General features: G+C 39.6%; 2 protein-coding genes across 8 annotated transcripts in view; one reads left to right on the top strand and one right to left on the bottom strand.

The window, feature by feature from the left end:
- OCLN (occludin) overlaps positions 1–14,576 on the top strand; it is a 47,228-nt gene extending 32,652 nt beyond the window's left edge. For all 7 annotated transcript variants that reach the window (XM_082457293.1, XM_082457295.1, XM_082457294.1 and 4 more), the window contains 4 exons: positions 5,179–5,394; positions 7,088–7,259; positions 9,601–9,642; positions 11,195–14,576. In XM_082457293.1, the coding sequence (XP_082313419.1) occupies positions 5,179–5,394; positions 7,088–7,259; positions 9,601–9,642; positions 11,195–11,296 (532 nt within the window). In that variant the 3' untranslated portion in view covers positions 11,297–14,576. The remainder of the gene's footprint in view (positions 1–5,178; positions 5,395–7,087; positions 7,260–9,600; positions 9,643–11,194) is intronic.
- LOC309658531 (survival motor neuron protein) overlaps positions 1–15,663 on the bottom strand; it is a 259,347-nt gene that overhangs the window by 126,975 nt on the left and 116,709 nt on the right. The gene's annotated exons all lie outside the window — the stretch shown is intronic.

Here is a 15,663-nt window from a genome sequence, read left to right as displayed (position 1 = left end):
TTATTTATTTATTTATTTTATTTTTGGCTGTGTTGGGTCTTCGTTTCTGTGCGAGGGCTTTCTCTAGTTGCGGCAAGCGGGGGCCACTCTTCATCGCGGTGCGCGGGCCTCTCACCATCGCGGCCTCTCTTGTTGTGGAGCACAGGCTCCAGACGCCCAGGCTCAGTAGTTGTGGCGCACGGGCTTAGTTGCTCCGCGGCATGTGGGATCCTCCCAGACCAGGGCTCGAACCCGTGTGCCCTGCATTGGCAGGCAGACTCTCAACCACTGCGCCACCAGGGAAGCCCCGGTATTACAGATTGATAGCAGAGCTAAGTGTGGTTCTCAGTCTCTCCTCCTGCCTATAATTATTAGATCTCTTTTGCTGGGGGATGTGAAACTGATAAAGCCTCTAGATTTTGTTTTACATGTGGTGTGAAAAACCTCACAGTGAGTTTCTGGCCTAGAGTAGGTGCCATTCAGGTTATTGAAATAGTATCCCTGTTGCGGTTTTAGGTTACCCTGAAGCCTAAGTCTAATTCACCTTAATGACAAGAGAGAGATGTTGGGGATATTGTTAAGGACTTGGATGTAGTTTGCCTAAGGATGATAAATTAACGTTCCTGTATATAATTCTAGAACTCCAAGTTCCTTTGTAGACCAAGAAAATAAACCTTCCCTTTAGCTAATTTGATCGTTCTAAGTTAAAGGTTTATCTGCTGGGAAATTTTTGTTCAAAGTTTTATCTCCAACCTCCACCGCCACTTAGGGGGCCGAGTTTGTAGAGATCCACTCTGAGTGCATAGTAGTTTGGGTGCCTGGAGCCCCTAAGATGACACCAGCAGCTGAGTTAAGTATGGAATCAGTTTGAAGAGAATAGATTTTTTTATTACCCTAGAATGGAATTTGGAAGTATACTGGCATTCTGCCTTACCCTCCATATATTTTATTTTATTTTATTTTATTTGGTCTTCAGCATCAAGCTTACTTTTGATTTCAGTTGTAAATGATTTGGAGGAAGAACATTTTCTCTGTTCTCCTTCTTCTCTTTGGATTTTGACAAAAACCAAATCAGGTGAGGCTATGAGAGGCAGAGGTACACAGTAGAGATGCAGTCCTTGTAAAAGGTTCAAGCTATGATCTACATGACTTCCATGCATACAAAATAAATATCTATAATGCATCTTGTGACCAGCTGTGCCTCCAAATTAATTGTAAGGCCTGCAGGACTCCACAGTGTTCCCACATGCTGTCCCTTTTTATGAGAACTAAGATATTTTCACAAATTCATTTGGAACAGTTTAAATATCTTACTTATTCTTCAATAGGCCAGTACATTCATGATGTAAAATTTATAAGGAGCAAAAGGGAATCCCTTTTGTCCCCAGCTGTCTAGTTTCTCTCCCCAGGGGCAGCTAGTGTTACCAATTTCTTTTACGTCCTTCCAGAGGTTATTTTTAAATAAATATGCTGGCCAAATACGATGTTGGTTATTTTTGCCTTTTAAAAGAAAATAGCATATTAAATGCATTGTTAGCAATATATCTTAGTGATTGTCCTTATCAGTATAGAGTTTACTGATCTGTTTTATAGCTACATAATATTCCATTAAATGGGTATACTAAAATTTGTTTTATTAATCCCACATCGATGCACACTTTTCCCCAATGTTTTGTTATTACAGACCTCTGCAGAGAATGAACTTGCACATTTATCACTTTGCAAATACGTCAGTGTATCTGGAGGAAAAATATTAAAAGCACAATTGCTAGGTTAAAGGAAATTGCATATTTTATTTTGATAGATGTAGTCAAATTGTACTCCATATGGGTTGTACCAGTTTATACTCCCAGGGTACACCCTAGAAGTTTTTTGAAGGCCTGGAAAATGCAAATATGATGCTTAGTTTTAGAACCCAGCAGAAGGGGAGGATGGGGATGGTGCCAAGGTAAGGGATAACAAATGCAACAGTGTGTAGTAATGACGGGAGGAACTTGCAGCCTCTGGTGGGTAATAGACATTGTTGATTGTTGTCTGTGGCAGAGCAGTGAGCGCTACGGAGGATTCAGTGTACATCCTCCTGGATGACGAAGGGATCTGTCTTTCCTCAGGTGTTTCTTGAAGGTGTTTAGTAACTCACCAACGCCTCTCCTCCTTATTATTGTAGTGGATGGGGAAGGAATTAGAATCGGAATGTTGTCTGAGGTCCAGGTTAAGAATGAGGTACCTCAATACTAAGATGTTTTCCCCTCGAGGCATAACGTACATTCAGTAAAGGGCACTGATCTTGCTATACAGCTTGATGAGAGTTCACGCATGTGACCACTGAAGTAACTACCCTCAGACCGAGAGAGAGGCATTTCAAGCGCTCCAAAACGTTGTCTTCTCCACGGGTACCCCCCTTCCCCACCACCACTCTTTTGACGCCTGTCACCATATCACAGTTCTTATAAAATGGAATCATGTGGAAATTATTCTGGTGTCTGGCTCCTTTTGCTCTCACCATAATGTCCTAACCTTAGAATTTTAAGGCAGTTAGAATTAATCCTGGATTAGGAGACAGCAGAATGTAGCTGAAGATGGTTTCTTCTCCACCCTCTCTTAAGTGAATTTGGGAGATAGTAGGTACACTCCCTACTCTCTTTTCCACACCCTGGGTGAATTAACCTTTGTAAATCAAAGAAGTGGAGTGCTGATGCGATGCAGAGCTTTCAGGGCAGGCTGACACCTTAGAGTGCCCAATGAGACCATTGTCTGGTAGTAGTATTTAGGCTGGTAGGATAATCTGTTAGGGCTTTTACGCAGGTTGTAGGAATTCACTGGTTCGCCTAAGGCCCAGAGATGGTGCTAGCTTCGGGCACAGCATGATCCAGGGACTCAGAAGATATCAGGGTTCTTGTTGCTATGCTGGTGTTATTCTCAGTACAGCTTCTTTTGTAGCAGGCTAGCCATGCCCATTCCCCAGGCTGTCTTGATCTTCTAGCACCAGATTCAGAGAATGGAATTTACTTTCCCAAAACTTACATATCAGATCTATTGGAAAGATTCTGATTGGTCCTTTTTGGGTCCAGGAAGATGGAGTTCTCTGGTTGGCAAGGCTTGGATATTCCCCTCAGTGATGATGGCAGTTTTAAAATACCATGTATATCATGGATGTCATTCCGACAGTCATGACACTGATGTGATCATGCATTTTGTTTCTCTCTCCTCCCTGATACTGGGTGTCCTCAGTAAAGAGGATTCTTGTGAATGTCTTTTCAGTTCAGTAATTACCGTGAACCCCTGCCATGTACTGCGCCAGGTGCCCCTGGGAATACGGAGTTCGTGTTCCCATGGAGGTTGCAATACAACAGAGGCGGAAGGAAGTGCCAATAACTACACTGTTGGGGTGAGATAGAGCAGCAAAGGCATGTGAGTGTGTGTGTGTGTGTGTGTGTGTGTGAGAGAGAGAATAAAACAAGTTTAAAAAAGAAGGAAGTCAAAAACTACACAAGGGCAGATTTCCGCACCTAGGGGACTGAATCAGATACTGAGGAAAGTATACAGGTGGTTACTTCTGGCTTGTGCAGATTTTCGACCTAATCAGACTTGTCTCTAAAAGCAGGTTTGAAGGTGACTAAGAGTGCACATATCCCCTAACTGTTACATTTATATATACTTTTCTTGCCAAGCATTTCGTTTTTAGCTTTCATGTTGTATCAAGTTATTGTTTAGTGTTTGAAAGGGTGTAGGAAGAGGGGAGATGGAAAACTTCTAAGGGGAAGATTTATAATATCAATACCTAATATAAAATTACGGGAGAAGGGCCGCCTTAATATTTTGGGGTTTTTTTCTAATTTCTTTTGCCCTTTAGCATCCTCCCCCTCTGGCCCCCAGCACTTCAGACAAACCCACTGCATTCTAAAGGTTTTATTTGCCACCTCAAAGCTAAGAAGCATAGTACCTGGCAGAGTGTCTAGGAACTCGTTAATCATTGACTCACAGAGAAAGTCACATTTTCCTTCCTTTAGAAGTAGCATTAACAGAGCACTCAAAGCCATGTTAACCTGGATAAATTTAGAAAGAAGAAATAAATACCAGCCCCCCCCAGCCACCACCTCCCTCTAAAGCTTTAGGAGTCTATAAGAAATTAATAAGTGTGATTAGAAATCTAAGACTTTGGCAACAGTTAGAACCAAGCAGTTTTCGATCACCTAGAAAACAGTCCACCTCGTCGATAAAGCTCAAGATGACAGTTCTGTAAGTTGAAAGCAATAAAAAGAAAAATTCTTCGGACTTTTAAATAGTTGACTTGAATAGCAAGGCTGATGTTGGAAAGTCTCAGGTGCCTTGTTTCTCCTCTTGCCCTTCTCCAGCTCTGCTACAAGGGGAAAGCGCAGCTTTGCATTTCTGTTACTCAGAAGTAGTCTACAGTTGCCACAGCTCTTGGTCTTTTATTCCATGTTAGGCTTCGTTTTTCTGCTTGTGGCAGAAACATTATATGCAATTAAAAATCTGATGCAATATTAAATAATTGGCGTTAGAAAAATAAGTGTAATGTTAACTCTTCCATTTCATTCATTGTACGGGGCTTCAGGATTAACAGTGCAATTTAAAAAAGAAGTCTTAATGAGCTCTTTCATCTATTACAGTATAAAGCTTTTTAGGTTTTTTGTTTTTAGGTTTTTTAGTTTAAATTTTCAGTACTTTTCATTTTTCAACATTGTATCTTGAAAAGAGAATTGATACAGAGGAGTCTAAAATTAATATTACCAAGAGCTTATCTCTGAGAGTCAGCCTCTAAAGGTAGATATGTATGTGCATTCCTCTCCCCACTCAGCATTCCGTGGAACTAGAAGAACCTGTAGAAAAGAGTCGTGATTGTTATTTTCCTAACAGCCTTTTGTGGAGTAAGTCCCTGGCACGGGTCAGGTCAGTAATTCTCTTCCAGATCAGCGTGTTTCCTAAAGTGAAATCTTACATCCATTTTTCGTACAAGGTTTACTAATGAGCTCCCCTTACATCAGAGCCTTAAAGCTGTTCGTGTGTATTAGGGGAGCTGGGCTGGTGCTGGGTTGAGCGCAGGAAGCTGGGGATCTGCCCAGTGCTGGGCAGGTGGCTGGTTGAGTGAATGCGGCCCACGTGTTGCTGCCCTCTGTGGTCTCGGTGCTCTGACAAAGGCTGGTAATGCTCACGGACAGATGATTCCTGTTTTGTTAGGGTGCCTGAAGTGGCTCAGGAGCTGCCAGTGACTTCACCTGTGGAGGACTTCCGGCAGCCTCATTACAGCAACAGTGGTAACTTGGAGACGCTTTCAAAAAGGGCTCCCTCGAAGGGCAGGGCAGGAAAGTCGAGGAGATCAGAGCAAGACCACTATGAAACAGACTACACGACGGGCGGCGAGTCCTGCGATGAGCTGGAGGAGGACTGGATCAGGTACTGGGGCGCCTCTTGCTGGAACCCCTTGCGCATCTGATGGTTGTACAGCCAGGTTTTGGTGGTGTCGCCTCCTCAATGGGGGTGGGTGGTACAACTTCATTCTTTGCCAACCAGGGCTGGAGACAGTTTCTTGATACTTTTTTTTCCCTAAGTACTCCTTTATAATAAAGATTGACCTGGAGGGAATGTGTTTGGCTTAATAGCACTTTGGCTTAAAAACATGTCTTAAAAACACTTTCAGCGCACCTCCACAAAATGACTGATAAACTTCGCCAGTACTGTATGCTTTTACCAATAGTCACCCAAGAAAGGCTTTTCAAATAAATGAAATACAAGTATAGAGGAACTTTGTTTTACTAATTATAAAATTCCGGACCAGTGCTATGGCTTTCCTTTGGCGTTTACTTTTAAGTTAAGCTTTCACGATGAGACCAGAGAGTCTTTTAAAAGTTTAATCCAGAGGACTTTGGCAAACAGTTTTGTAAACAGTGGAGTTAACAATTTAGTGTCGTGGTTAAGTTACTTTGTGTGTCAGTGGTTTTGTTCTAGTCCATCATTGCCAGCTGTACTCGTGTATGACCTGTAGCCTTCTTTTGCCCAAGTATTCTGAGGAATGGGACACAAATCAGAAATATTTGCTGTGTGGTTAATCAAAACATTGCTTCTCAAGGTATTAGGAGGGATGGATGGGGCAAGTATAGCTAGAAGTGCCGTACTCACTGGTGGCTCTCATATTTCATCTCCCCCTTACCCCTCAAGAGTTTTGGCCTAGTTCAGTCATCTGTCTATAAAATATTTGCCTGTCTTGTATCATGCAAGATTTAAATGAAAACTTTTAGAAATTCTGAATTCTTGTTTCCCTTCTGAGCAAGTCATTTAATTTCTCCTGTCTGTAAAATGGAGATATTTAGACTGTCTTAGATATGACATTTAAAATTCCATATTGCTGTGAAGTTCCTTCGTCCTGTGAAACAGTTCAGAGTATTTCCTCAGTGGATTACGGGTGGTTCATAGCATCACTGTCATATGTAAAGAACAGCTGGCATATTGAGAGATACAAGTGGTACAGAATTTCAGGGTTTTTTTAATAGTTTAACACATTGCCAGATTATTTTTACAATGAGCATACATTTTCATACATGTACCTTTTAATGTCTACTTTTACAATCAAAGTGATTTCTATTAAGGAGAAACAAGACTCCCCCACCCCCCCCCGCCGCCCCAACCAAAAAAATGCTCAAAACAGTCTGAAAACTGTAGGTGGTAGCAGAAAACAGCCAGCTGCCAGTCAGCTGCTCTGCCACTGAAGTGATGCAAATATCCTTTGAGTTCCACAATTCCAGTTTTAACACTTTTAACATTAAGTATCCATTCTCATGTGGTGTGGTGTATTCAGAATAAATGAATTCCTAAGACAACCCTGAAATTTCATAAATGATTTTCAACTTATTTCTAAAAATCAGTAGGCATGGTTTTTTTTAAAAAACATGAGCAGCAACGTAAAAAGCATAATCATTCTTAAAACTCATTTGCATCCCACCTTTCTCTACCCATAAGCAACAACAACAAAAACAAAACCAAGAGAATGTCAGTCTCCACATCCCACCAGCTTATCATCTTTGAGGAAGGAGCACTGGATCTTAGGTCTGCTAAGGATACATAAGTAATCATTTTCTCACTGAATTTTTAGGGAATATCCACCTATCACTTCAGATCAACAAAGACAACTCTACAAGAGGAATTTTGACACTGGCCTGCAGGAATACAAGAGCTTACAAGCAGAGCTTGATGAGATCAATAAAGAACTCTCTCGTCTGGATAAAGAACTGGATGACTATAGAGAAGAGAGTGAAGAGTACATGGTAAATTGAAATCTGATAATTATATATTACATAGAATTTTATTCTAATCTATGGAGTACATTATCCTTTATACTAATATTGATACAGATTTTGCTAGTAATTATCAAACTGTAATTTCATTGAAGAGTAATTGAAATCAAGTCTTAGATTAAAGTCTTTCCAAATTGAAAAGTGTACTAACGTAGTTAAGAACTACAAAGCAATGGTCTGTGTACATATTGGGTTGGCCAAAAAGTTCGTTCGGGTTCGTCCATAATCCATCCCTTCCTGCTTAAAAGAAAATAGCTACACATTAGTTTTTCTATTTATAAACAAAGTTCACTCTTTCTGTAAAAATTTCAAATAATACAGAATTACATACAGAAAAATAAATTGCCTTAAATTTTGTCACCAAAATATTAGTCGTTAAAATGTCCCCTCTGTGCAGAAGTGCACCTAGACACAATCTTTGATAAAGAATCATAAGTTTTACTTATATCCTTCCTGCTTTTTTACTCAATAATAGCTTATGGCTCTTTTTTTTTTTTTTTCCTTGGTCACCTGGCTGGAGTAGTGTTTGTCCATGTAAAGTTACTCATTACTTTTTAACCCCCATCTCCATATTGTGCTCTTTAGAAGGAAGTCACTATGCATAGATCACACTTAAGGACTGGGGAATTATACTGCAGCGGTATACCTACACAAATTATATGGAATTCGTCTGCATGGGAAATTTGTCACTTCCTCCCATTTATTTAATCATTTATGTTAGTATAGACTCATGGATATTTGTTTTATACTTTGGGTTATAATCCAACACTACTTAGTTTTGTTGCTTGAATTGTTTTAGCTAGGACCATTGGGAACTCTTTCGGTTGCCTCCTGTGTTTCTTTGAGATATCCCCATCATTGTGAAGGTTTTTCTTTTTAAATACTTACTGGCACTGCTTATATCTTGCTTTTTTATTCAACGATAATTTGTGGTTATCACTTCATGTCAATAATAAAGATCTACTTACTGAGCAAATATCTTTATGTGTTAAAAAAATAACTCCACAATTTTCAATTTTGTGGTTGTACCATAATTTACTTGAGTGATCCTCTATGAATAGACATTTAGGTATGTCTCCCCACTGCCACACATACACTCTGCCCCTACTAGTAATACACTGATGAACCTCTCCATCCTTACACACTTACCCACTTATCTGCTAGAACAAATTCCAGAATGTGAAATTGCTGAGTCAGAGGTTAGTACATTTAAACTTTTGTTGCAAAAGTGCCCTCCAGAAAGATTATATCAACTGTATTCCTGCTAGTAATGCTCTAGAGGCTCCTCTGACCCACATCTCACTAACATTTTATGTCTGAAAAATTACTGACTTGTGTCTTAGATAGCAGTATTTAAACTTTTTTATCACATCATGTATTTATTGGAACTTCATAGTCCTTTTATGAAATACCCTTTGCCATTTTTAATTGGGTTGATCTGCTTTCCGGTTTCAAAGTATTTGCTTCGTATATAGTTTGATTTATTTATTGTTTTCTTTTATGGCTTCTCTATGGTATCATAAACCTTTCTTATCCAATCAATGCTTATTCATTGTTACTGTGTCCTTGATGTGGAGGTGCTGAGGTTACAGAGACAAATCATGTTTCCACCCTCAAAGAGCTCATATTCAAAGAGAGAAACTGACACCTAAACAACTTTGACAATGGGACTAATGCCATATTTACATTATGTATAGAAAGTACTGTAACTAACTTCTCTGAGAAGGAATAAAGTCTGCTGAAGGCCTGGAGAGTTTAGAGGAGGCTTCACTGAGAGGTAACCAGTACACATTCTCCAGACAGTAGGGGAGGTACATGAGTACAGCTATAAGGGGAACGTGATGGAAATCTGGAAGCATTAATGTGCTTAATTTTTTAAAGAATTGCAAATGGTGGGCACTGAGACTGGAAAGGTAGGAGACTAGATTAGTAGAGAATTTAATGGAGTGCTTAGACCAGTTTTATAATGGGATGTAACCTGATCAGAGCCGTGCTTTATGAAAAAGTTCTCTGAGGTCTACGTGCCACGTGGACTGGCATGGGGAGAGGTAAGAGGCAACAGAACAAATAGTTACCTGTCTGTGTGAGTGGAATGTGAGAAGTATCTTAATGTCATAAATTTCCCATCACTGGATTCCTCAGGCCCTCCTACTGACCATAATAGTTTTGAGAACTTTAAGACTTCGTTATTTTAATTCCCTATATTTTTGTCATAAGATGACATTTTTAGCTTCAAAATATAACATGAGGAGTGTTATTTTTGAAAGAGAAAATGCCCCACTAAACATATTCCTTTGTTTCTCATTAATAGGCTGCTGCTGATGAATACAATAGACTGAAACAAGTTAAGGGAGTAAGTATCCCAGATTGTAAGATTCTTTTAGGAAGAACTTATCTATTATGTGCTTTTCATTTAACCTTTAGAATGACTCTGAATACTTTGTCACACATGCACTGATTATAGACAAAAGGCCCTATAATTGCAAGATGAAAACTGTAAGAAGTTGGAACCTTCATTTCGGTTGTTTGCAACTACAACCAGCACTGATGCAAAAAAAAAAAAAAAATTTTTTTTTTTTTTAGTTTGGAGTATACATACAGAAAAATACATGGATTGTAAGTATACAACTTGGTAAATTTTCACAGAGCAACCACACACCTTTGCACCTGGCATCCTGATAAAGAAACACATTTCGTAGTACCCCTTGTATGCTCATCCAATTTTTACACTCACCCCAGAGGTAACCACCATCCTAAGTTCTAACATCATGTATTAGTATTGCCTATTTTGAACTTTATATAAATGGAATCATACAGTATGTAATTTGTGTGTGATTTCTTTTGCTCAGTATTGTTTGTGAGAATCATTCAGATGGTGGCATGAAGCAGTGGTCCGTTTTTAAGTGTGTATGCACACAGGCACACATTTGCTAGGTATATACATAGTCATGAAATTGCAAGGTCATTGAGCAAGTGGGGATCCTGCCTTGGGTAGAGACTGTCAACAGCATCCCTGGTTTGTGCCACTTTACATTCCTAACAAGCAGTGTGGATTCCTATTGCTCCATATCCTTGCCAACACTTGGCATCATCAGTCTTCTTTTTGTTTTTCTCCTTTGGCCACACAGCGCGGCTTGTGGGATCTTAGTTCCCCAGCAAGGGATCGAACCTGGGCCCTCAGCAATAAAAGCAGAGTCCCAACCACCCACTGGACTGCCAGGGAATTTCCCAGCATCATCAGTCTTTATTGCCTTAAAACATTTTTGGTTTTTAAAAGACTTTATATTAATTTTTAAAATTCCAGAAGTCATTAATTTTTTTTTTTTGGCTGTGCTGCGCGGCTTGTGGGATCTTAGTTCCCAGACCAGGGATCAAACCAGGGCCCACGGCAGTGAAGGTGCCGAGTCTTAACCGCTGGACCACCAGGGAATTCCCAGAACATCATGAATTTATTAAATTCAAGAGTTTAAAAGCGTACATAGTAAAATTTCCTGTCTCACTCCCCATTTACCCCGTTTCTTTATTCTAAGTAAATCCATATCACCCAGTTTCTTGTTTTACTGATTTTTTTTTTTTTTAAATCATGTTTTAGCAAAAAAAGGCCGATAAATTTTCTTGGTGACTTTACAAATCATTAGAAATGAGTGTATCCTTTGTAAAACTCAGGTTAGAAGATATGATTGAGAAAAGAGAATCAGCTGCTCATGTGGTTAGAGATAACTGCCAGGTGCCTTATGCATGTTACTTCATTTAACACTCCCTGCAATTCTATATGACTAACGCTCCCCTTTTGTTGTTGTTCACCTCTGCCTTCCCAGCAGCTAAAACATAACTCGTTTTTAGTTTGTTCAATTTACGCGATTCTTTTTTCTCCCCCCCCCCCTTTTTTCCCCCCCCTTTTTTAGTCTGCAGATTACAAAAGTAAGAAGAATTATTGCAAGCAGTTGAAGAGCAAATTGTCACACATTAAGAAGATGGTTGGAGATTATGATCGACGGAAAACATAGATAGCAGATGCCACATTGTTAGGTTAAGAAGTATCTGACTGACATCTCTGCAATGTTATCAGGAGTCAAAATGACTTTGGACTCTAACCTGGGAGGCCAAATCTTTGTGATCATTACAGAGTTTTGGTAGTTTTAATATCATCAGTATTGAAGCATTTTATAAATAGCTTTTGATAATCAACTGGGCTGAACACTCCAAGTAAGGATTTTATGCTTTAAACATTGGTTCTTGTATTAAGAACTTTTGTTTGAGGTTTTTAAACCTCTAAGGAAGGTCCTGGAGTACACTGTGCTGTGAACTTTCACACCCTAGGCAATCAGGTCTTAATACCTAAGTACGCTCATTGGGTCTTGTAGGGGATAGTTTAATTCTCCCAGAATTCTCCCTTCAGATAACTGTTACTTATAATCATTTATTTTCAGATAAGGAAACTGGGGCCCTGCAATAAAGTCTCTGAAGTGAAACTGCTTGTTGCCTAGCTTGCAGTTTTGGTTAAGTCTGTTTTATGACTCCATTGATAAAGTCCCTGGCCTTTTCCTATTTTAGCTACTACGGATACTGAGTCCTACCAGCCTCCCTATTGATTTTTTTCTGTGTATAAATGCTTAAGAGCTTTTTATTTCATGTTATCCTGGTAATAAAGATCATGTAAAAGTAACAAATGTGTGAAATTTGAAGATTGTAAATATATGTTTACTTTTTAAAAATCAAAGTTTAAACCTACTGGTTAGAATTTTGTTGTGTATTTTTAAATGCTTTTTATCTTTTATGGTTTACATGCTTTTTTTAAACCAACTAGCCTTTTCCATTATATCAAAGTATCCAATTACATTTATAATTCAATTGTGACTTGAATTGTATCTTACGGGAATTTTCAAGTTTTGTACATATTTTATAATTATTAAAACTGGTGTTTTCTTTCCATAATGTACCTTTTTGATGTCATTAGTGCTGTTAATATTAAGCTATGGAAAACTACACTCAGAAGTTGTATCTGTTACTGTTTTAAACTATTTTGGGTGCTGTGCTGGTTGGTAGCTTCCTAAATCCTTTGGCTAACAGAAGGCTGATTTGTCTGGAAATGGAATCCAATATCATAAAACACCAAATTATTTCAAATGGTGCCCTTAAATCTCAGCATTTTTTTTAATTCAGTTTTTTTCTGGTAAAGTAGAATTAGCTGATAATACTGGATATATAGCTAACCAAGTGGATTGTGATTATCCCCTCAGTTTGGAACTCTCATTTAAGTATATTGTTTTTAATATATAAGTCTGAATCATTTTCCAAAGATAAAAATAAGGTTTCCATTATGACACTGATACAGTTCTTCAAGTTGAAGAAATTCTTAATTTTCTATGTGCTGCTCATACTACAAAAGGTAATAAATAGTTTATGTTTATCATATCTTTTGAATTCATACCAAATGGTAAGGACTCTGTCGAGCAACTTAATTGATTTTTTTTTAAAGGTATATGTCTTTTTTTTTTTTAATTTATTTATATTTATTTTTGGCTGTGTTGGGTCTTCGTTTCTGTGCGAGGGCTTTCTCCAGTTGCGGCGAGCGGGGGCCGCCCTACATCGCGGTGCGCGGGCCTCTCACCGTCGCGGCCTCTCCCGTTGCGGAGCGCAGGCTCAGTAGTTGTGGCGCACGGGCTTAGTTGCTCCGCGGCATGTGGGATCTTCCCAGACCAGGGCTTGAACCCGTGTCCCCTGCATTGGCAGGCAGATTCTTAACCACTGTGCCACCAGGGAAGCCCTCAATTGATTTTTTTATGTCTTAAAATTTACTGAAGTCAGCACACTTAGTTTATGAAGGCAAGTTTGCCAGTGTTGTGACTGAACAAAACCATTCAGCTAAATGCAGAAAGTCAAATAGCATGAGTTTGCGCTGTAAAATTGTGCCATAAAATTGAACTTTGAAAGTTAAAAAAATCATTTTTCAAATGTACTTACACACATTTTATCTCTGAGCCAGAATCAGGGTGGTTCTTTTGTGTGTGGGGGGGGGGGGGCTTTTTTTTTTTCTTTTTTTTGTCTGTGCCATGCGGCTTGTGGGATCTTAGTTTCCTGACCAGGGATTGAACCCGTGCCCCCTGCAATGGAAGGGCGGAGTCCTAGCCACTGGACTGCCAGGGAATTCCCCTGGGGGGTTGGCATTAACCATCGGGACATAACTTTGAAAAACCACTCAGGCAGTTTTCTAGTCTGGAAAATAGAGGTTTAGATTAGATTTAAGAGGTCTCTTCCATCTCTGACCTTCTGTGGTTATGTTTGCATTCTGCTTTCTGCTATTAACCATTGTTCCAAAGATTTTGTTGAAAAAGCGTGTGGTTCGGGATTTCCATGGTGGTGCAGTGGTTAAGAATCCGCCTGCCAATGCAGGGGACATGGATTTGATCCTTGGTCCAGGAAGATCCCACATGCTGTGGAGCAACTAAGCCCGTGTGCCACAACTACTGAGCCTGCGCTCTAGAGTCTGCGAGCCACAACTACTGAGTCCAAGTGCCGCAACTACTGAAGCCCGTGCACCTAGAGCCTGTGCTCCGTGACAAGAGAAGCCACTGCAGTGAGAAGCCCGCGCACCACAAGGAAGAGTAGCCCCCGCTCGCTGCGACTAGAGAAAGCCTGCATTCAGCAACGAAGACCCAATGCAGCCAAATAAATTAAATTAATAAATAAATTAAATAAGTATGGCCAGTTATACCTACTTTCCAAAGTCAAATGGTGAAAACAAGTTTTTAAAAGCAAACTGGGTTTTAAAAGTACATGTATCATCCCAATCCCATATGCTTGGTGTGTGCTGGGTACAGCTTTACGGTGTAAATTCTTTTTAGTTTTAGGCAGATAATTGCCTTATGTTTGGCATTGTGATAATTCATAGATAATGAACAAATGCTTTAAAAGATAGTATAGAGTTTACATATCAAGTTAAAGATTATCAGGTACTCTTATAAGCAACTCTGGAGGGTTTTAATGAGTCTCGAATGATTGAGGTTCCATCTAAAGGTATTGCAATAGGCAAGCTCATCTCTCCCAGTCTTTGAAGTTTTACACTTTGAATTTCAGCTTGATTCCACCGGCTGAGCTGTTTGTGAATTTCCTAACTCTCTGGAGTGTGTCCAGCCACCCATGGGCAGAGAACAGACTGTTCCATTCTTTATAGTTGTTGCTTAGTTTTACAAATTGAAACGTTTGACTAGGTTATATCATTTCTTTATTCTACCACTTTGTAAGCAATTAAAATATTGTGTCGGTCATAATAATGGCAAAAGATTACCATGGATTTATGCTTTTTTGTTTTGTTCTGCCTTAGTACCATTCCTACTTGATTCAAGATCTGAGACAGATATATTCAGAGGAGAGTAAACTTTACAGTTGGGAAAAGCTTGAATGATTTGGCCTCCTGTCCACAAATATGCTTTAAATTCATTGGAGAGTACTCTGTCCTTTTCCTGTTTTTCCACAAAGTCTTCCCAGACAGGTGGATAGTAAACATAAATGAGAAACTTGGGGCTTGGGGTTGTAGCTGTTTGTTCTATAGGTGTGAATCCTGTCTTGGAACAGAATGGCTAATCAGAACAGAAGGAAAGAAAAGTGTGGGGTTTGTGGAAGGAAGGGAGGGAGGAAGAGGGGATACTAGGAAGGAAATAAAAGGAAAAAGGGTGGAGTTTGTGTGTGAGTCCTGTAAAGGAGTCAAAGATGTAGGGGAGGCAAAGATGGAAGCCAACTGGCACTGGGAATCAGCAATGCTGATTTCCCCTCCTCACCTTTTAAAGACAACATCAGAACTAAACAATAAGACCTTGTCTTCTGGGGAGAAATAAAAGGAGCTGGTTATGGAGTTGCCAAGATGTGATGTGCAAGCCCTGTAGGGTAGGTGGAAATAATCCCATCTTATAGATCAGACTTGGGTTGTGACTTGCTTCAGGTCACCCAGCTAGTGTGGCAGAGCCTGATTTTTAATTCACGTCTGTTCTTTCCACTGCTGTGCAGGATGGCTTCTGTTTATGTTTTTGAGGGGGAAGAATACATGGAAAGATTTTAGTACCAACAAAACAATATAGGCAACAGAGGGGAAGCGTGCGGTGATGGGGAAGCAAAAAGGTTCCGGCAGTTCCTTTCTCCTTTTCCTGGGCATAATCCTTTCCTGAGGCTTTGGGGTGCCTTGCCTCTCAATTTCTCAGAGATGCGAAATGCTAGTAATTTTGTGTGTATTAGATATCTCAAACAACTTGTTCAAAATTGAACTGATCTTACCAACCCCCCACCCTCTCAGTAATTGCAACTCCAGCCTTTCAGCTGCTCAGCAACAACCTTTGGAGTCATTGATTCTTTTTTCATAACAAACATCCAGTCTATTGAC

This window comes from Balaenoptera physalus (assembly GCF_965194825.1).
Source record: "Balaenoptera physalus genome assembly, chromosome: 3".
Lineage (NCBI taxonomy): Eukaryota > Metazoa > Chordata > Mammalia > Artiodactyla > Balaenopteridae > Balaenoptera > Balaenoptera physalus.
This window is presented reverse-complemented; position numbering and strand designations above follow the sequence as displayed.